The sequence below is a fragment of the Amblyomma mixtum genome, chromosome 7, assembly GCF_055824585.1.
Source record: "Amblyomma mixtum isolate Tamu chromosome 7, ASM5582458v1, whole genome shotgun sequence".
NCBI classification, from domain to species: domain Eukaryota; kingdom Metazoa; phylum Arthropoda; class Arachnida; order Ixodida; family Ixodidae; genus Amblyomma; species Amblyomma mixtum.
Window position 1 is genome coordinate 126,223,118 of NC_143018.1, and position 20,992 is coordinate 126,244,109.

General features: G+C 46.5%; 1 protein-coding gene across 3 annotated transcripts in view; it reads left to right on the plus strand.

The window, feature by feature from the left end:
- The window catches only part of LOC149337432 (zinc finger protein 296-like), a 41,276-nt gene that overhangs the window by 18,647 nt on the left and 1,637 nt on the right, over positions 1-20,992 (plus strand). Inside the window, exon 4 of one of the 3 annotated variants that reach the window (XM_089553445.1) lies at positions 2,864-4,812. The exons of 1 other annotated variant lie outside the window; for it this stretch is intronic. In XM_089553445.1, the coding sequence (XP_089409571.1) occupies positions 2,864-3,178 (315 nt within the window). In that variant the 3' untranslated portion in view covers positions 3,179-4,812. Of the gene's footprint in view, positions 1-2,863; positions 4,813-20,992 lie in introns of those variants that run through there. One more of the 3 variants, XM_089553442.1, reaches the window with a different exon arrangement.

Below are 20,992 nucleotides of genomic sequence, written 5' to 3' on the forward strand. Positions count from 1 at the left end.
ATACCTCCTATAGGCAGTAAGGTCCTCCTTAATGCTGTAGAGGCCAAAAGAAGGCAGTTGACCAAACGCATTTGCGCCTGGGAGTGGCATGTTTGGTTGCCAAGGCATCCCTGCTTCTATCAGAGAAGGAGCAATGCCATATTGTGTGAAATAGAACTGGTTTGCAATTAAGGCAAGTATTCGTAAAGGATACTTGACAATAGACTGTATTCATGTTATCAATCAGGTGACAGAGAAATGCGCAGAATATGACCGACCCCTATATAAAGCCTTCAGTGATGACGACGACGGCCTACAGTAATCATGCAGGATCAGTGACGACGATCGTGTGTGATGGGGCGCGCTCTATTGGTTGGAGTCAATGTCGGGGTGTAAGCAGCATCAGCGCAAAGCTCTTAGTGAAAACTTTGTCCGCCTGAGAGAGCTTTGAGATGTCAACGAGAAAACTCAGAAAGGTGATAGCATGAAGACGGTGTTGACTAGCGTTTCTGAGACAGTTTAATCGAAAATGTGAAATGACAATTTTCTACTAAAGGCTCCATTTTTTGTGCAAGTGATCTCCCTCTGACTAGAACGTGAACCGTATTGATGCAGGCCAACTTTTAGTGTTAGAGCACTCATACAGTCGTCAGAGCCGAGCAAAAATCTTGCTTGTGCATCTTGCATGGCACTGTCACCGTGTGTGAACCAGGGTGCCAGTGCCACGCAAGATGCACAAGCAAGATTTTTGCTTGGCTCTGACGATTGTATGAGTGTTCTCGCACTAAAAGTTGGCCTGTATTGATACGGTTCACGTTTTTATCGGAGGAAAATCACTCGCACTGAAAATGAGGGCCATAAGTGGCCTGGACACAGGCGCGTAATGTGGGGGGTGTACGGTGGCCCTGAGCCCTTGAAGGGTTCAAACTCATTCGCATGATAAAGTTTTCCATCCGTCCATCTTGCTCGTACGTTGCTTGTTGCCATAGCAAGTGTGACACCAAGGGCAAGACTTTAATGCCCCGGGCCACTCCCGAAACATGCCCGGCATGATTACAACCTCCAAATTTGACCTGGGTCATTTTCAGAAATTAGACCCGAGCCATACCCGAAAAAGTGGTTCATGGCTTTCAGATTTGTGCCGTCTCGTTACTGTGGTGTCGCTTGTGGCATCACCATTTACGTTACCACGGTTTCTCATGTCACACATCGGTTTAAGCGGAGTTAAACCCCAGGTAATTTTTTATTCGTCCTCAGTGTCCCTTTAACTGGGAACTTCTGGAAAGTACTTTTATGTTAGTGTAAAATGCTTGAAATTTATGCTCACAATTGATGCATTTTGCCCCGTGCACATGTCAACTCCTTGCGTGAATAATAACCTCTGCAGCAGTTCCAATTAGCTGAAAAGAAAGCCCACTTAAGCATACATTTCACAGTCTGTCTGACCTTTTCATCAGGAAGAGTGAATGAGTTTTAGCTGCACTTGGTACGAGATCATAGGAACTTTCATCCATAACAAGGTTTACAAGGACCAAAAAAAATTTGGTTTAGATGGCAATCGATAACCACCCCTCCATTTTCTTCAAGAGGACACAGTCGTTACCTCGATGATGATGATTGGTTTACCATCTGACTTTATTGGCCAAGATCTCGGTTGTAACGCCCACAAGCACGTAGCTGGTCACTGCAGTTGGTATTTGATGGCACCGTGATGGCTTGGTGTCTGGGCGCATTTGTTTTTCAGTCCCGGACTGTCCGGGACTACTTGCGGACTCGAGTCCGGTATTTGTTTTTCTCGGGCAGCCCGAGAGCTCCGCCTACCTGCCTGCATCGCCATAGCAACGCGTTCGTTTTTAGCCTATGGCAGTCCGCGGGCTGCTTGGGGCTGCTGAGAAGGCAGCAGACGATAGCTGCGCGCCGCGCTGGCAGCCATATTGAGTTAGACTCCGTGTGCATTTTGAGTATTTTTCGTGTTCCTGGAGGTCGATATCATGCGTTAAACCTTCACATGAGCTCCGTAGCTGCTCTCTGAGCCATCGCAATACTTTTTGTTCTTGCACCTTCGTTTATTTTCTTGAAATCCACCGCACAGGGACGCGCGTTCGAAGCTGCGAGCGCGTATTGTTTGCTCGTGTCGTCAAGAGGTTCTCGTTCGCTTGTTTTGCGACATGCTGTCTGTATGCTTACCTGAAAGCATCGCAGGTGAACCACTCGTATACTGGAGCAGCTATAGAGCTTGTTGTCAACATTTTTGCGAAGGCTTTCGTCTATCTGCCGATCCGCAACGAGTTGGGCCACTTTGTGCGAACTTCGCCGCAAGCAGTAGCGGCGAGCATACCTCCGAAGCTGAGTTCTGTAATGCACCTACGCTAAGCTGACAGTACAGTCTTTAAATCGACTCAGTATCATGATCGAGCGCACGGCGTCGCTTCGGCGTCGTGGTGGCCGTGGCTTGCGTCGTCTGCTAGCAGATGACAGCGTCCTTTTACGGTAACCGAGGGGGAGCCCGGCTCTGGCGCCGAGTTCGAAAGCAGCCTATGGCAAGTAGGTCATGTGACCATGACGTTGTTTCCTGTCAGAGCGGAAGCCGAGACCTGTCAGCAAGTAGTCCGGGACTGGAAAAACAAATGCGGCCTCTGTGTCGCTCGGCGGCTGAGCTCAAGGATCTGCGTACGAGATTGAGTCCTGGTGGCGGTGGCCGAATTTCGGTGGACAAAAAGCGCAAATGACGCCCGTGTGCTATCCGACATCACTTCACGTTAAAGAACCCTAAGTGGTCAAAATTATTCAGGAGCTATCCACTGTGGCATCTCTCATGCAATCATTTCCGTTCGTAACGGCGAGTTGCCGCATTTAATTGTCTTCTCTTTCTGCCTGTCCGCAGGCCACCGCCAGCAGGAGTCGGGTGTCGGACAACCAGAGCTCGCAGCAGTGCCGCTACTGCCCTATGACATTCACCAGTGCGTCAGGCCGGGTGCGCCACGAGCGCGGGCACACGGGCGAGCGGCCATTCCGGTGCAGCCAGTGCCGCATGTCCTTCACGCGCAAGGACCACCTGAGCGTGCACCTGCGCATCCACACGGGGGAGCGGCCCTTCGCGTGTCGCCTCTGCTCCAAAACGTTCACCAGAGCCGACCACATGCGTCGGCACGCATGCAAGGGGCGCCGCCCTTACACGCGCTTTCCCGCCTGGCAGTGATGCAATCCTGGCTGAAAGAGGGCAGGACCTCTACACCTGCTCTTCCCGAGCAGAGTTCCAAGGAGCAGTGCTTTGTGCATAGAGGCTATGCACCCAGTAAAGAGCAAGCCCCCCCCCCCTCCCCCAGTCGTACTGCCTTTCCCTCCCCAAACTGAAACCTACGCTGACCTTATACACACAGTCCTGAGGCAACACCATATAAATCTTCACACTTGACTGGTGAACACCTGTATAGCTGAGCCTTGAAAGTGATGAAATTGCATCATCAGTGTTCCATAAAGGGACATGGGAAACATATTTGGGTTCGCTTATATTGATAAGGTGCCACGTCGTGATCACAAACTGGCCACTGTCACTGAACACTCGCCTTTTATAATCAAGAAAATAGCAAGACACTAACTTTAGGTGTAATCACCGACTAATTTCACATGTAAAGTACGAGTGTTGTCGGTGATTTTTTGTGCGGATCCCAGAGGCTAGGTATACACTGCAGTTCATTTCAAACGGTGACGAGCAGTCCTTGTGTACATGTCGAGAGTTCGAATTGACTGACGGGAAAAGTTTTTGAATTCAGTGTTCTCAGCCATAATTAATCGCTGAAGCTCCTACCTTTTCGCGACCGTAATAATCCTCTCACACGCCTAAACTGTTATTTTAAACGAGAGACACTCGTGTTCAGAGTCATCCGCATAGTGTCACATGATTACCTTCACTGAAATAGGCTGGAAAAATGAGCCTAGCAGTAAGTTCGGCGAGCTTATTCTACTCGGTTGAAACGCCCTTCACACGGTATGCGTGTGAACAGAGCTTTCTCTGCGGTGAAAATTCTGGTGCAATCTCGGCGTAATTTACTTTGGGGGAACAGTTCTGAGGAGTGCCGGTGTCACATAGCCAGGCCAGATATGTGCACTTACCATCTGTGGACACAACTGCCGGGCTGCCAGCGCTGCAGTTAATACACTTAATCCTCAACTCACGAACGTTGTTAAACCAGGCCATAGCTTTCTTGAGGCAGGTCTGAGCTGAAAGTATGTGTGCCTTTGTGTGGGCTCAGCGCTGTTGCCTAATAAAAGTGGAAGAAAAGTGCACGCATATTACATTGCTGGAAAAAGTATGTTTCGAATGACACTTATCTTCTTAGTGTAACACCGTCTCTTGCTACAGTGACACTCCATGAGCCGAAACGCAACCGCTGGCAGTCATACTAAATCTGTCTGTCTGACACCCGTACAACTATCTCACTTCTGTGGAGTTCTGTGGCACACACAATGAAGCGCACATTGGTAAAAAGGTGAAGAAAAAACAAAACTGTATTAGGGAAGTGTGACGCAATAAATATATCAGGCCCTTGAGCGCGACACAAGAAAATGCTCGCCAGTACATGAGAAAATCACAAAACCGGGGTTATGTGGTTGTATGTCATTCCCGTGCTTTCATGTACTCCACAGTTCTTTTACATAGCGTTTGCGATTTTACGCTTTTCTGTTTGCAAAATCGAAGCATTTTAAGGAGTATATCACTCATCCATTGGTGTACTGTGCGTTGTCAGTGCGCGTTAAAGAGCCCCAGATGGTCGAAATTTCCGGAGACTTTCACTACGGCGTCCCTCATAGCCTGAGCCGCTTTGGGACATCAAACCCCATAAGCCAATAAACCATTCACTCATCCATTGCAGAGGGCACGTTTTCTTCAGCAGAAAACCCTCCGTAAATTTAGAAGCGACCCGCCGAGCGTATGTTTCAGCAGGTGCTGCTGGCTGCCAGTCCACACTAGTGGAATGACGCTGCCACCACCTTATATGACCGGGCGGCTGTTGTATGGCAACACCGTTGCCTCAGCGAAACAGCGCCTCCCGTGGCAAAACGCTCGTCAGAGGAATGAGGAGGGAGCAGCGTAGCCGGTTGCACTCGACGAGAATGGCCCTACCTGTCGTTCTGTGGTGTGGCTTTCAGAGCTTAAATAATCGCACGCAGTTTTTTCCGTCGGGCAATCTTGAAAAAAGGGAAGAGCCTTACGAGGCTAGCCACGTGTTCGACATGCGCAAGTGTCAAGCAGTGGTTACGCACATATTCGGCAAGTGCATACCACAAATGAAGCTGAATGCGCCAAGCTACAATGTTGACCTGGAAGTGCAACTTCATTCCTTCAGGTAATCGTAATACTCAAAACGGATTTTACATGCCGCATTACTGCCTGCATGCAGTTGGACACATCAAGGAACATAATTGCAGCAAAATGCTCCTGCAAAGCCAGCGTGGATGGCCGATGCAAGCATGCTGCGGCGCTCACATTCGCCTTTGATAAACAAACGGCATCGTGCATGAGTGCCAGTCAAAGTTGGCGGGCGCCTTCTGTGAATACCCGAGAGGAAGAAGGCTGCGCTCATGGGACGACTGTACATAACCTCATTACTTACGACAGAATCAAGGCGAGTTTCACAGTAATACAAGGGTGTTCAGAACAGCCACCGGGATGCGTTTGTAGAATAAGCACTGCTTGACAGTAACCAATCGCTTCATGTGGAAAGGCAGTGCTTTATGGCTGAATTGAAGGAGAGAAGCGTGGTGCCAAGCTTCCCTTGCTCTTCCTTGAACGAAAATTCCAAGGGTGCACTCAAGTCTGCTTAGGTGTAGGTAGTAATGCGAAAGCATTTTTCTTACTGTTGACGATTATGTTGCTACGTGTTCGTTATTTTATGTCTTTGCCGTTTCTAAGTCGTTTTCGCTCTAACTACAGTTCTACAGCATCCGAAGACGTGGGTCCCATTGCTAAAGCATCTAGTAAGCATGCCAAAGTACTATTTATTAATTTAGACAGTTAGTTAAATTTGTAATTAAAGCGGCAGTTAGATCAAATTGCTGCTGAATGTACGAAGTACTTCTCCGATTGGACTGTCGATTATTCTGTCGATTATTTAATTACCCAAATAATTAACCATGTGGTTACTTAACGGAAGGCAATGCAACCTAATTGCTTATTTCATTAAATAAGCAATTAACCAATTCATGGGTTCAATTAAATTGCCACCTAGTTAAGTAATTTGTAAATTCAATTAATTGCTTCATAAAATTAGTCTTTACCCATTTAATTAATCCTAGTGACATAATTATGCATATATGATAATTAAATGTTTATTTAATGAACTATTTTATTCGATAATGGATGATTGACAGTTTGTGCAGTCGTACACTGATGACACACTGCCTACACGCTCTAATGACAGGTCCTGTACACGCCACTCATGGAACAAGAAATATTTTCGCATTAATAACGTGTGAAGGTCCTTTGCTAGCTTCCAAAGTTTCCCTCAGTTTCACACCCGAATGGTGCGATCGCGATTTTTGTTGCAAAGTTTTCACACGTTCGCTGCTGTTATTTTAATCGGTCAGCTTGTCGCAAGCAAAAGTGATGTATTTAATTGTGCATGCAAAATGCGGTGCCAAAATGGGGAAAAATGAATCGGATTACAAGCATCTGACCAGTTTGCATAGCTGTTAGTGCTGCCAACAACACAACACGTCTGCCTAGACTTCATTTCAGCATACGTAATCATGCACAACATCATCTAAATTAAGAGCACCAAAGCAAATTCCACAGAAACCAGCTACAGACTGCGCACTCCAATGCGCCATCTCGCTCTGTGGCCCATTCCGGCAACGAAGGAAGTGCCGAGAGGTGGCGCCACCCATCCAGCTGTCCAGTCCCTACAGGTCGATCTCACTGCGAATACTCCTTTAACATCCATTCTCGACTTGCGATGAGTCACTTATGCAGGGCCGTTCACATTTCATGCCACACCTTTGCCGTATTAAAGCCTCCTAGCGGCAGCCGTTGGAACCGAAGGCGGGACGCTCACTGCGGCTTCCCGCTGCCACTGAAAGTTTGGCCGAGATAAGCGTGCGTTATTTGCTGCCCGTGGGCGTCCCGTACTGTTAATATTGTGGCGAAAGCATGCGCAAGAGAATCGCACTGCAGGAAAGTGGACTTGTAGCTCGTGTTACATCTCACAGGAGATAGAGAGAATCCCTTTAATGAAAAAGCAGAGAATTTAGCTGGTGGTTAAAAATCGCTGGCATGCTACTGCACGTGGGGAAGAAAATCTGGGAGATAAAGACTGAAGGAGTGCGGTGCAGAAAAGCTAAACGAAAAGGAGGAGAAGATAAAATGCGGCCATGGAATGCGTATGCAGGGACGATAGTATTTGTCGCAGGTGAGAATTTAGCTGGTGGTTAAAAATCGCTGGCATGCTACTGCACGTGGGGAAGAAAATCTGGGAGATAAAGACTGAAGGAGTGCGGTGCAGAAAAGCTAAACGAAAAGGAGGAGAAGATAAAATGCGGCCATGGAATGCGTATGCAGGGACGATAGTATTTGTCGCAGGTGAGAATTTAGCTGGTGGTTAAAAATCGCTGGCATGCTACTGCACGTGGGGAAGAAAATCTGGGAGATAAAGACTGAAGGAGTGCGGTGCAGAAAAGCTAAACGAAAAGGAGGAGAAGATAAAATGCGGCCATGGAATGCGTATGCAGGGACGATAGTATTTGTCGCAGGTGAGAATTTAGCTGGTGGTTAAAAATCGCTGGCATGCTACTGCACGTGGGGAAGAAAATCTGGGAGATAAAGACTGAAGGAGTGCGGTGCAGAAAAGCTAAACGAAAAGGAGGAGAAGATAAAATGCGGCCATGGAATGCGTATGCAGGGACGATAGTATTTGTCGCAGGTGAGAATTTAGCTGGTGGTTAAAAATCGCTGGCATGCTACTGCACGTGGGGAAGAAAATCTGGGAGATAAAGACTGAAGGAGTGCGGTGCAGAAAAGCTAAACGAAAAGGAGGAGAAGATAAAATGCGGCCATGGAATGCGTATGCAGGGACGATAGTATTTGTCGCAGGTGAGAATTTAGCTGGTGGTTAAAAATCGCTGGCATGCTACTGCACGTGGGGAAGAAAATCTGGGAGATAAAGACTGAAGGAGTGCGGTGCAGAAAAGCTAAACGAAAAGGAGGAGAAGATAAAATGCGGCCATGGAATGCGTATGCAGGGACGATAGTATTTGTCGCAGGTGAGAATTTAGCTGGTGGTTAAAAATCGCTGGCATGCTACTGCACGTGGGGAAGAAAATCTGGGAGATAAAGACTGAAGGAGTGCGGTGCAGAAAAGCTAAACGAAAAGGAGGAGAAGATAAAATGCGGCCATGGAATGCGTACGCAGGGACGATAGTATTTGTCGCAGGTGAGAATTTAGCTGGTGGTTAAAAATCGCTGGCATGCTACTGCACGTGGGGAAGAAAATCTGGGAGATAAAGACTGAAGGAGTGCGGTGCAGAAAAGCTAAACGAAAAGGAGGAGAAGATAAAATGCGGCCATGGAATGCGTACGCAGGGACGATAGTATTTGTCGCAGGTGAGCGTCGCCGAGCCTTGCTAGAGGAGGAGCTCTGCCGACAGGCATTTACCCAATGAGAAATCTTCCTCATTTGTTTATCATGCTATATATTTTGCCCATTTACACTTAAAGCGTAGGTTTTTCCCGTCTTGAGGCTGTGGCATCGGACTTGTAATTGACACAGGTGCACTGTTGTGAAAAGGTAGCGATAATAAAGCTGCAAGAAAGAAATGCTGTTAATTATTTACAAGCGAAATTAATTGCTGAATTTCTTAGATGGTAACTACATATTTGTTGCTGAACTAAAATGAAAGAAGCCTCGCTAGCTTTCACGTGAACCACTGTATATATTCGTCGCTTGAACAAATGGTGCCATTAAATTTTTTAGCTTGCTATACTGCGATTAACATGAAAGAGCTAAACATTCAAATTCTTACAACAGAGTAATTTAATTGTACCTGGGCAATAGTACTCACAAAAAGGCTTAGAAATTGACCCTCTGAAGAAAGAATTGTTTTGCATTGCTCTGCCGTACACATTAAGTGTTCATTCGTTACAAGTATGGAGCGAATGCATTGGGGCAAGAGATTGAAATTATACCAGAAAGGTGAAACGGTGCCCAGCTGACCAGATCACACCATTGTTTTTTTAATATTTGCGTTTAAAGGGCGGATACTTTTGCCTCGCGTGACTTAGGGTGGCTTTCTAGATGCAGTACCTCATGTACAGGCTGGGAGCGGCTGGTCTAGTCCGGTTCAGTCTATTCCATATCATGCAAAAACATAATGAATAGAGTCCAGCAACATTAACGAGCAGTAAAAAAGTAAACGAAGCTGTGTAAAGCTTGTGAAACTGAGCATAGACCGTAAAGCACTCTTGCGATGGCTACAGACACCATAGCTCCGAAGTTCAGGCTTCTGGACCACCATTAAGTCATACTACTAAGCGCTCACAAACGCGAGTGCAAGACCATAGCCACTCGAGATCGAGCGGCCGTGGCAATAAACGACACGGCCAGCCTGGCAGATTATCAACAAGTGCTCTTTGGAGAGCACCAGTAGATAACTTTTAATTGACGGGCAGCAGTTTGGTGTAACTTAACTGTGGAGCGACAGTCAGTGCAACGAGAGGGGCGCATACGCGGTCTTGCATGGTGCGTTGTTCGAAGCCCGTCACCTGCTTCTCGATATAGCCAACTCATTGTTAGAAGCATGCAGAAACAGTGATTCATCCACAACTTGGCTCCACATCCCCTGGCTCGGCTTCTCGCATCGACTTTTTTTAGAGCGCACCCACATTGAAAAACGGCCGATTTGTCACATTTGCAAATAGCACGCCTGTTATGCACCTTGCGAGCTGTTACGAGGTGACTACTCGTGAAAACGATCTCTGGATATGGGGGGGGGGGGGGGGGGGCATGAAAATTGAACACGACGCAATATTTCTTGAATGCGAAAACATTACATGGCTATGTCGCGTCAGCAAAAAGTGTCCGCAACATGTTTCCGCAAATTTTTTCAACACGATTACGCTGTTCTCTGAAGATAAATGTGTGAAAGTGTGATTGTGATAGGTAGTGTGTGATGTGTTGCAGTGGGAAAAATTTGGTTGATGAGGTGGTGAGGGGTTTGATTGTTGGCCTGTGATAGGGGCGCACCTCAATCTTGATGTCCATCGTCAACTTGCGATGACTCCACGCTTCCCTTCCTTGCCTTACCTTGTAGCGTCCATTGTCTACGAGTACTATTGAAGCAGGGGTGTTGACTCTTGCTGCTGAGTTTCCTTGTCACGCACTGTCGAGGCATGTTCCGACACGTTCCAACATGTCCCATCCGCTGCAGCTGTATTCCATCCGCTACAGCTGTACAGCTACATACAATGCCATCGAGCATTGTATGTATTACATTTAATGATGAATTTTTCCATGCACTGCAATAATTGTTTTATACCTATAATGAAGTCTGTACCCCCCTGCTGTAATGCCCGGGGCGATGCAGGTAACTAATAAATAAATAAATAAATCTCTATTCTGATGCACTACACCACTGACGATGCTATGCCCCCTCCCCCCCAAAAAAATTTTAAAAGTCATCTCCTAACTCAAAATGCCTATTTCTAAAAATCACTGACAGCCTTGGGTGAAACACCCTGCATTAGACTTCATAGGCTACGAGTTAGCATTTGGCTGTCGAAACCTCAGCAGTCAAGCAGGGATTATGGGAGGTGTACAAGACACATACAAAAATACTGGATATTTGTTGTGACTGCACAGCCACCGCATCCTCCATAAAATTCTAGTAAGGAAGGGTGTTCCACCAGTCATTTTTCTTTCCATGGCTCGCTGCGTTGTCCTTAACTTAAGCTGAACCCTATTTATTAGCCTCCACGTTTCTGCCCCATAGGCGAGTACCGGTAAGTTACAGCTGTTGTATACTTTTCTCTTGAGGGATATTGGTAAACTGCCATTCATGACCTGAGAGAACCTGCCATATGCGCTCCACCCCATTCTTAATAACCTTCTAGTTATTTGTCGCCCATGATCCGGATAAGGAGTCACTACCTGCCCTAAATAGATCTATTCCGTTGCTACTACCAGCACCTCGCTACCAAGCGTGAGCTGCTGTTCCCTTGCGAGACTGTTGAGCATTACCTTCGTTTTCTGCATGTTAATTCTTCGACCCACCGTTCTGCTCTGCCTGTCTAACTCGTTGATCATGCTTTGGAGTTTATGTCCTGAATGACCTATCAAGGCCATGTCATCAGCAAATCGCAGATTACTTAGGTATTTTCCAGTAACTTTTATCCCCAGCTGTTCCCCTCCAGGCCTTGGAATACCTCCTGTAAACTGTCGAAGGACAGGTTTAATTTGAAAGACATGGGAGAAGCCTTTGCCCTGCAGTGGGCGTAGTCAGGCTGATGATGATGATGATGATGAAACTGGCGGTGAATAGCATTGGCGAGATCGTGTCTCCCTGTCTGACACCCTTTTTTTATTGGAATTTTATTGCTCACTTTATGAAGTGCTGTGGTAGCTGTACAGTCGTTATAAATATCTTCCATTATTTTCACATAAGACTTCTACATCATTATTCCGCAATGCCTGCATGACTGCTGATGTTTCCAGTGAGTCAAATACTTTCTCGTAATTAATGAAGGCTATACAGGGTGTTTCACCTAAGACTTTCTGCATTTTTTAAAAATAAGCTATTTGAATTAGATGCGCGCTTTTTCTGGCATAGCATTGTCAGTGGTGTAGTACATCATAATTCAGCTAAGACGTGCTAACTAGCAGGCTTGTTAACCAATATTTAATAGTTAACTTTTAAACTATTACCGTCGGGCTCCTTAATTATTGAGAGGCATGCAGCCCACCGTAAGTAATGTCCATATACGTTTTTAGAATTTCGAGAACGCGATTATCCTCGGCGCTGCGGCCCAACAAATTTCGCCAACATCGCGCCAAAATACATGCGGTTTGAGAAGCTTGCAGGCAAAGCAACCTCTCCAGTGAACCTAACTCGTCGAAATAGCCAAAATTTGTCGGGCCACAGCGCCGAGGATAATCGCGTTCTCGAAATTCTAAAAACGGATATGGACATTACTTACGGTGGGCTACGTGCCTCTCAATAATTAAGGAGCCCAACTGTAATAGTTTAAAAGTTAACTATTAAATATTGGTTAACAAGCCTTCTAGTTAGCACATCTTAGCTGCATTATGATGCACTACACCACTGACAATGCTATGCCAGAAAAAGCGCGCATCTAATTCAAATAGCTTATTTTTAAAAATTGCAGAAAGTCTTAGGTGAAACACCCTGTATATAGGGGTTGATTATATTCTCCGCATTTCTCTATCACCTGATTGATAGTATGAATATGGTCCATATTGTGGGGGATTCTTTACGAAAGACTGCCTGATCATTCGGTTGATAGAAGTCTAAGGTTGTCCTGACTCTGTTAGCGATTACCTTAGTAAATACCTTGTAGGCAATGGACAGTAAGCTGATCGGTCTGTAATTTTTCAAGTCCTTGACGTCTCCTTTCTTAACGATTAAGATAATGCTAGCGTTCTCGGGGCAGCGATGGTGTATAGATAGAGCGTCCGGCTCGCATGCCTCAGGGCCGGGGCTCGAATCCCGGTTTCGCGCAGTTGTCCACCGAGTTTGAAAAAAAAAAAGAAAATACTCGGCGAGTCGATGGAATGGACGATATGCGAAATTGCTTGGCAGTCTGGCAACACCGCGCCCACAACTTCCGGTTTCCATCTTGGCGCGGTCAAGCTCGTCGAGCTGGTGCATCGTTTGCTATGCGTACTACTTTCTTCTTGCGAGTGGAATTTCAACAGGCAAGCTTCAGCTGCTGCGTTGTTTTCACAGCTGATCTTTGACCAAATGTAGGTGCTTTCAATAAGCGCCAGCTCACTCCTACCGCGTCCTCAGCTTCGCTTGAAGTCTGGCGCTGATGATCGCAATAATCGGCACTCGAAAGTGGGTTGGAAAGTCGAACCGTGACCGTGTGCTGTTGTCGTTTTAATGCTCGCATTAAAGCACCAGTTCAAGCATCACGCATTATCATGGCTGTTTTATTCCCAAGTGGACACGAATTCATCTGGTAGGGTAGCGAGCGGTTATTTTGCGCTGAGTGCGCACGTGTGTTGACAAACTTTTGTGACAGTGCGAACTTTCGTTCGCGCCGACGCCAGGAGCTTCGTGCATTGCAGTATAATCACACAAGACCCTCGACCAGCTGCGTAATTCGATTCCTTTACTGTAATGTGCAATGCGCATCCGCGGTTTTCAACGTCACCGTTTCAGAGCCTGGCGTCGGTTGATTTTCGCCACAATTCGTTGAAACCGCGTCCTGCTTAAGACGCAGTCAGTCGACATTAACAAGAGGAAAGTAGGCATGCACATATAATTCAAAATATTGTAAGCAAAGACGCATTTTTTTTTTTTTCAGATAAGCACTTAGCCACCGCGGCGGTTTGATTAGAGAAAGATGCTACAGCTGTAGGTGCATGCACGGACTCGATACGCTGGTCAAGCTGTGTGTGCAGGGACGAAATTAGCATGTTCGGTTGCTTCCGAAACGTAATTAGCTTACTCCCAAACTTGGACAAATGGCTTTGTTGCGAAGCAAGCTGTTGGAGCTTGCCCCAACGATAATAAAATCTGATGGCCTGAAGCGTTTTCAGAACACTGTTGCACGTACTTTCTAGCTTAGAAATGCGTCCCTCCTTCATAATAAAGTAGCTATATTATTCGCTTCTTTTTTTTTTAGATTTTCGTCGCTGCAGATATCGAAGGTATAGGAATCCTCAAGAAATAAAGCATTCGCACCTCAGTTTTTATACGTAGGGTGTATTGCTTCACAAGGACTCCTTAACGCGCATAACATATGCGTATGGTCCAGAGAGTTTGCTTGCCCTTCTAAAACTAATTGAACACGGGAAAAACTTAACTGAACACGTAGCAAACTAAGCAGTAATCGGCATATGGTTCTTCGAGTGAACTTATTTCTCCACGGCAGGAGCGATTGGCCCGCTCAAAAAAATTTCCTTCTCTATTACGTTGTTCAAGTATGCGTCTATATATATTCACGCCCGACCGGAGAGTTGATAAATGCACGAAATCGGCTTATAATTTTGATCAGAGACAACAAAGGCTGTGGTCTGTATCTTAATTTAAACGCAAATCACCTCGAGAGATTTGTCAAAAATCAGCGCAGAAAGCGAAAGCTGCGCACTAATCCGCGTGCTGACACATGATACCTCGCATGGCGTTTTGTGTTACTAAAACGTTGGGACGGAGTAAAAAAATAGAAAAGCGAAAAGCTGGAGCGCACCTAGTTGTGGCACGCATCGCAGTGTCTTTTCACAGTGGAGAGGGTAGCGCAACACTGCATCGGCATTTTACTTTTCAAACGAAGCGCAGCCGTTTTAACCCAACGCTGGGCAGCGGTTTCGTTTTCTGTACCGTACCAACATGGAGGACTTAGTTCTCGGAGCGCCGAGAGATGGCGCTGCGCATTTCGCATATCGTCTATTGTTTAACCACGCCTGGGGTGCGGCCTGCCCTCAGCGACCAGAACCGACAACGCACTCCCTCACCAGAACAGGATTTGGCCATACTACTTGCTACAGCCTCCTATGAACAAACCAATTAACCCTCTCCCCTTAGTGGGTGCGGAGCAACTGACCAAGGCGGCGGTCGGACCTGTGACTTATCGATCGCTTATCAGTTACTTATTTTCACTTATCGATCAGTTATCGGTCACTCATCAATCACGTATCGATCTCTCATTGTTTGAATAATCATCTGATTGAGGGAATCCGTGCAGTTCGTCGAAATAAACCGCGCTTCATTAAAATTTCGCGCCGCGCGCTGGCTCCGCCCAACTTTCCCGTCACGTGGGCCAATCACATGGCACGTCACGTGGCACCGCACTTTCGCCGATTCAAATTTCGCGCCACTCCCGGCCCGACCACGCCCACTTTTGGTGGTCACTTTTTTGGCTCTAATTAATTAAGTAATGATCCGATCGGCACCAAAATTTTTGCACCGCATCCTCACATGATACGCCTTCGATTATAGCCACTTTTGAGACATCTTTTTATTTATAGTTTCTACAATCGCTGCGGACGCGGTTTTTATGATAGAAAAGCGCCGACATAGCCTAGTAATGCTTTCGCATTGATAATTTCTACATCATGAATACTTCCGCAAATGAAAGCACAGGAAGCCTTATGTGCGTGCAAGAGCCCCAATGGTGAGAATAAATATGACATAGACTTCATACTATGCGCTCACCCGCTTATCGTGCAAGATGTGAACGTCCACGGAAAGGTGCGTTTCAGTGACCAAATAATGGTAAGGCCTCGAAATAACTTAGACCTGAAGAGGTAATGGAAGAAATTAGTGAAGTGGAAGTCCACTAACGAGTCAGCGGTAAGAAGAAAAATACAGGAATGCAGGATATCGCTGCAGAACAGATATTAGGCTCTGAGGGAGACGATCTTAATGTTAAAACAATGAACTATAACCTCACAGCTCCATTACGGAGTGCGCCGCTAAATTAGGCGGTAAGATGGTTCGACAGGATACCGGTAGGCTATATCAGGGGACAAAAGATATGATTAAGAAACACCAAAGCATGAGTGCATCTAACTGTGCAGACAGGATGGAACTGGCATAGCTGTCAAAGTTAATATGCGCAAGGTAGCCGACGTAAGGAACTTCAAAATGGAGAAAATCGAGCATGCTCTAAAGAACGGAGGTAGCCTAAAAGCGACGGAGAGGAAAGTAGGCATAGGTAGATGCATGCGTTGAGACAAAGAGGGCAATCTCATTAGCAATATGGATAAGATATAGTTCAAGTATACCAAAGAGTTCTACACAAATCTCTACAGTAGCCAGTGTAATCACAGCGTTAATGAGAGAGAGAGAGTAGCACGCAGCATTGGGACATCCTGCCGGTAACGAAAGAAAAAGTTGAGAAACCCTTAGGAGCAATGCAAAGAGGGAAAGCAGCTGGTGAGGATCAGGTAAGAGCAGATCTCGTGAAGGATGGAGGGGAGATTGTGCTTGAAAAACTAGCCACCCTGTATGCGCAATGCCTTATGACCTCGAGCGTACCAGAAGCTGGGAGGAAACTAGTGCAGAAAAAAAAATTTTAACGCTGGCTGAAAAAGGCAGGGGCGAAAAGTGGATTAATCACAGTAGGGGAAGTACTGTTCCGAATGCACCGAACTATGCCAAGAGATTTTTACTCCATCTTGCGCCAAACGGGCATCTAAGCGGCAAATTGCAGCAATTTCCGCCACCGCCACCGAGAAACAAAACCAAAAACAAAAGTGCGCCGTTGTGCACCCCGCATATGGGTCATAGCACCCACCGTTGATTCGGCCCATGCATGTGTCCAACTTCTGGAATGAGATGTCCGTTTGCAGGCTATAGGGCAAGTACTGTAACTATTTACGACAGCTTCCACGTGCACTTTTTAAGGCGAAAGCCTTTAATGGCTCATACTGTCGATCGTTCGTTAACAAGGCGTGTCAGACGTGTACTCGGGAACTAACAAATATAGAAGGAAACGAATAGTAGCTGTAGATAGAAGAGGAAAAAATGAGCCTGGAAGCCAAGTTTGATGTCTATAGATTAATTAATTAATTATAGGCAAAAACGTAGAAATTGCATCGAAACAGCGCGGACGTCGATGTAGTCGCGGGAACTGTGTGACGTCACATCGCCCGGAAGTCGTCATGGCATAGTGTCCTCGGCTTTCGCCTCTGAACACTTTAGTTGCCAAAGTGTCCTCGCAATTTTTTCTCTGTAAGCGAAAGAAGTTTTGAGGCCGCCAACCAGCAAAAGCGAAATCGAGTGGCCGGCAAGAACGTCAGCGCTGCCTGCGAACAGTCGTCATAATATCAGGGTGTCTTAAAGCGCGAAGCCACACAAAAAAATTACCCTGGATGATGACACGTGAGCTGTGTGCGGTATTTCGTAGGAACATTTGAATATGTTTTATTAAAATGTGGCTACATACGCCTAGATGTCGATGCAGGCGCAATCACTACAACTATAGTGTCTAGTGTAGGCACTATACTACAACTGAGGCCCTAGAGAGAGAGAGAGAAACGGGCGGAAAGGCAGGGAGGTTAACCAGGCGATGTCCAGTTGGCTACCCTACACTATAGGCCCTAATTTTAGAGAAAATGAAGGTGAAGTCAACGAATCTGTGGATAGGCGTTTGTAAAAAACGATTAGAAGATGCTGCCTTAAAAGGACCTGGTCTTGAAGATACCAGATCCGGATTAAAAATTAGGGTAATGTAACAGTCAATCCTGATACGTCTATTTCCAAAGACAGGAAACGGACGTGGAAGAGCCCCAATGGTGAGACTAAAAATGAAACAAACTTCATACTGTTCACTCACTCTGCTACTGTGCTGGATGTGGAGGTCCTCGGAAAGGTGCGCTGTAGCGACCACAGGATGGTAAGCTCTCGAATTAGTATAGCCTTAGCGAGGCAACGGAAGAAATTAGTGCGGCAAATGCCCTTCAACAAGTTAATATAAACTGGTTTTTGAGGAAACAAACTTCATACTGTTCACTCACTCTGCTACTGTGCTGGATGTGGAGGTCCTCGGAAAGGTGCGCTGTAGCGACCACAGGATGGTAAGCTCTCGAATTAGTATAGTCTTAGCGAGGCAACGGAAGAAATTAGTGCGGCAAATGCCCTTCAACAAGTTAATATAAACTGGTTTTTAAGGAAAGCAAATGGCGCAGTATCTGTCTCACATATCTCGGTGGGCACCTGGACCGCGCCGTAAGGGAAGGTGGGAGCGTAAGAAGAAAGAGAGAAAGAGGGGCCGTAGTGGAGGTCTCCGGAATAATTTCGACCACCTGGGGATCTTTAACGTGCACTGACAACGCACAGCACACGGGCGCCTCTTGCGTTTCGCCTCCATCGAAACGCGGCCGCCACGGTCGGGTTCGAACCCGGGTACTCCGGCTCGGTAGACGAGCGCCTTAACCACTGTGCCTCCGCGGCGGGTACAAGTTAACGATAAAAGGGAAATGAGAGGAATTCAGGATCTCATTAAAGAACAGGTATTGGGCTTCAACTGAGGAAGAAAACTGTAACGTTCAAACAATGAACGACTATCTCACAAATATCATTACGGTGTACGTAGTGCAAATAGGCATCGGATAGTTAGACAGAATACCGGTAAGTTATCTCAGGGGACGAAAAATCTAAACGCCAAAGCATGAAAGCTTCTATCCTCACAGAAAGAACAGAACTAGCTGAGCAATCAAAGCATAAGCGCAAGGTAACCGGCATAAGGAAGTTTAATATGGAGAGAATAGGGCGTGCTCTAAAGAACGGAGGTAGCCTAAAAGCGGTGACGAGGAAACTAGGAATAGGCAAAACCAGATGTATGCTTTAAGAGACAAAGAGGGCAATGTCATTAGCAATATGAATAAGATAGTTAAAAAGATTGATTGACTTCAAGTCCGTTATTTTGAAAGAAAGGCACAAGGCCACTGTGGGGTTGGGGGAGGGGGATAGGGAAAACACGTTGATCGCACTCGAGGTCTGAGTCGGTGTATTGTTCATTTTTCTGTTGCTGGGCCCTATCAGAAGGGCTTTAGTGGGCACGCCTACATCGCCCTGATCAGGACGCTTTGGCTCCCATATACAGCAAATAGGAGCTGTGTGTCGGTATTCGTGAGCAGCGCGGTACGGTAATCTATGTGCTGGAAGGACTGTATGGGAAATTTTCCAATTTTCCAGTTTAAATGCAGTATATTGCCAGAGTAAATGGGTAAGGTCCATGCGGCAGTGGAGCCCGCGTTGCGAGCACGTGGCGAAGATAAGTAACAGTTGGGGACAAGAGTTAATGTAGAATACCTGAGTAATGTGCGATTCGCTGATGACGCATTGCTTGGCTAAGTCATTCAGGAGATGAACTGCAGAGAGTAGGATCAATGAGCTGGACAGGTGGAGCAGAACGGTGGGTCGAAAAATTAACATACAGAAAATCACAGTAATGTTGAACAGTGTTGCAAGGGGATAGCAGTTCGAAATTGGTACCGAGGTGCTGGAAGTAGTGTGGGAATATGTCTATTTAGGCCAGGTAGTGACCACTGATCCGGATCATGACAGGGAAATAACTAGAAGTATAAGAATGAGGTGGCGCACATTTGGCTGGTTCTCTACCATCATGAAGGACAATTTACCAATATCCGTCAGCAGAAATGTAAACAACAGCTGTATCTTACCCGTACTCACTTATGGGGCTGAAACGTGAAGGCTAGTGAAAAGGATTCAACTTAAATTAAGCACAACTCAACGAGCCATGGAAAGGAAAATGATAGGTGTAACGCCAAGGGACAGGAAGAGGGTGGAGCGGGTGAGAGAACAAACGCGGGTTAATGACATCCTGATCGAGAGAGAGAAAGGAATTTTAATGAGGGAAAGGTGGAGAGGTCGGCCGGTGGTAACATGGCCCTGGCCTGCTACTCCACACAGGGGAAAGGGAAGAGGAGGAAAAGGAAAGTGCGAATGAAGGCTGATGATGGCATAATACAATGAGTTTCTCGGGTGATGTCTACACACACACACACCACACTGGCTGGCACTCGCATCGCGGTGAGTAGACGCACATAAAACTCATAAAACTGGTGTCAGCAACACAAACACCGACACATGTCATTAACCATGTAGGTTGTGCACAGGCGGTCACAGACGAGTATCCAGGCCTGTTTCACACAAAAAGTTGAGCAGGGCCTTTGTCACACGGCACCAATCAGAACGTCTCGTCCTGGCGCCCAGAAGAGTTTCCTCAGAGAGAGGGCGAGAGTCCAGTCGTTTCACGGTCGCCTCCAATGTTGTTCTTTCAGCAGTATAGTTCGGGCACTCGCAAAGAAGGTGTCCAATAGTCTCTGGAGTGTGGCACTGTGCGCAATTTGGGTTACTTTCGATGCCGATCTTGTGAAGATAGTGTTTGGTGTAGGCAACGCCAAGCCGTAGCCGGTGGAGTAAAGTCCCATGACGTCGCACCACCATAGATGGCAAATGTAATCGTGAGCCAGCGTCAAGCTTACAGACGCGGTCCTGTTGATGACTCGAATCATGCCAGTGCGACTGCATTGCCGCTTGCATTAAATGCGCCAACAAGGCTCCAATGTCTGATCTAGAAACGGCTATCTCAATGAAAGCACCATCACTATGTGCCATCCGAGCCTCGGCGTCAGCACGCTCGTTTCCCGCTATGCCGCAATGGCTCGGTATCCATTGAAACTTTATGATATGGTCCTTTATATTGGTCACCAGCCAGCGCAGCAATGGACTATATTCTGCGACTCGAGATCGGCATTGCAGGTCGTCCAAACTTATCTAAAACCAAGGGCATGCGAGCAGCTGATCGAAATCAAGAAGAAGAAATAGGCTTGGGTAGGGCATGCAATGCGAAGGGCAAGAGAAGGGAGGCGTAGCAGGGAACGCCAGAAAGTTAGGTGGGCGGATGAGATAAAGAATTTTGGAGGGATAAGGTGGGCGCAGCTAGCGCAAGACAGGCTTAATTGGAGAGGAATGGGAAAAGCCTTTTTCCTGCAATGGACATAGTCAGGCTGATGATGATGACGTAAAACAAAATTTTTTTGAGCGGAATTTTATTGTTTTATTTCATTTCCCTAAAAGGAGGGGGGGAGGTATTACATGGGTGGTGTAATCAGCAGAAAAGGTGAATGACAATGCGGCATGTGTTCATATACAAAGATGGATTTTTAAATATTCAGCAACTAGAAATTAGACAAATTGGTTAGGCGGATGTAAAACAAAAACGCGAGCATAGTGTCATCCGTCATTGTCCCGTTTCAAAGGGGCAGCTTCTAATTTCGATTCATCCATCCTCTGGGTGTCTACTGCC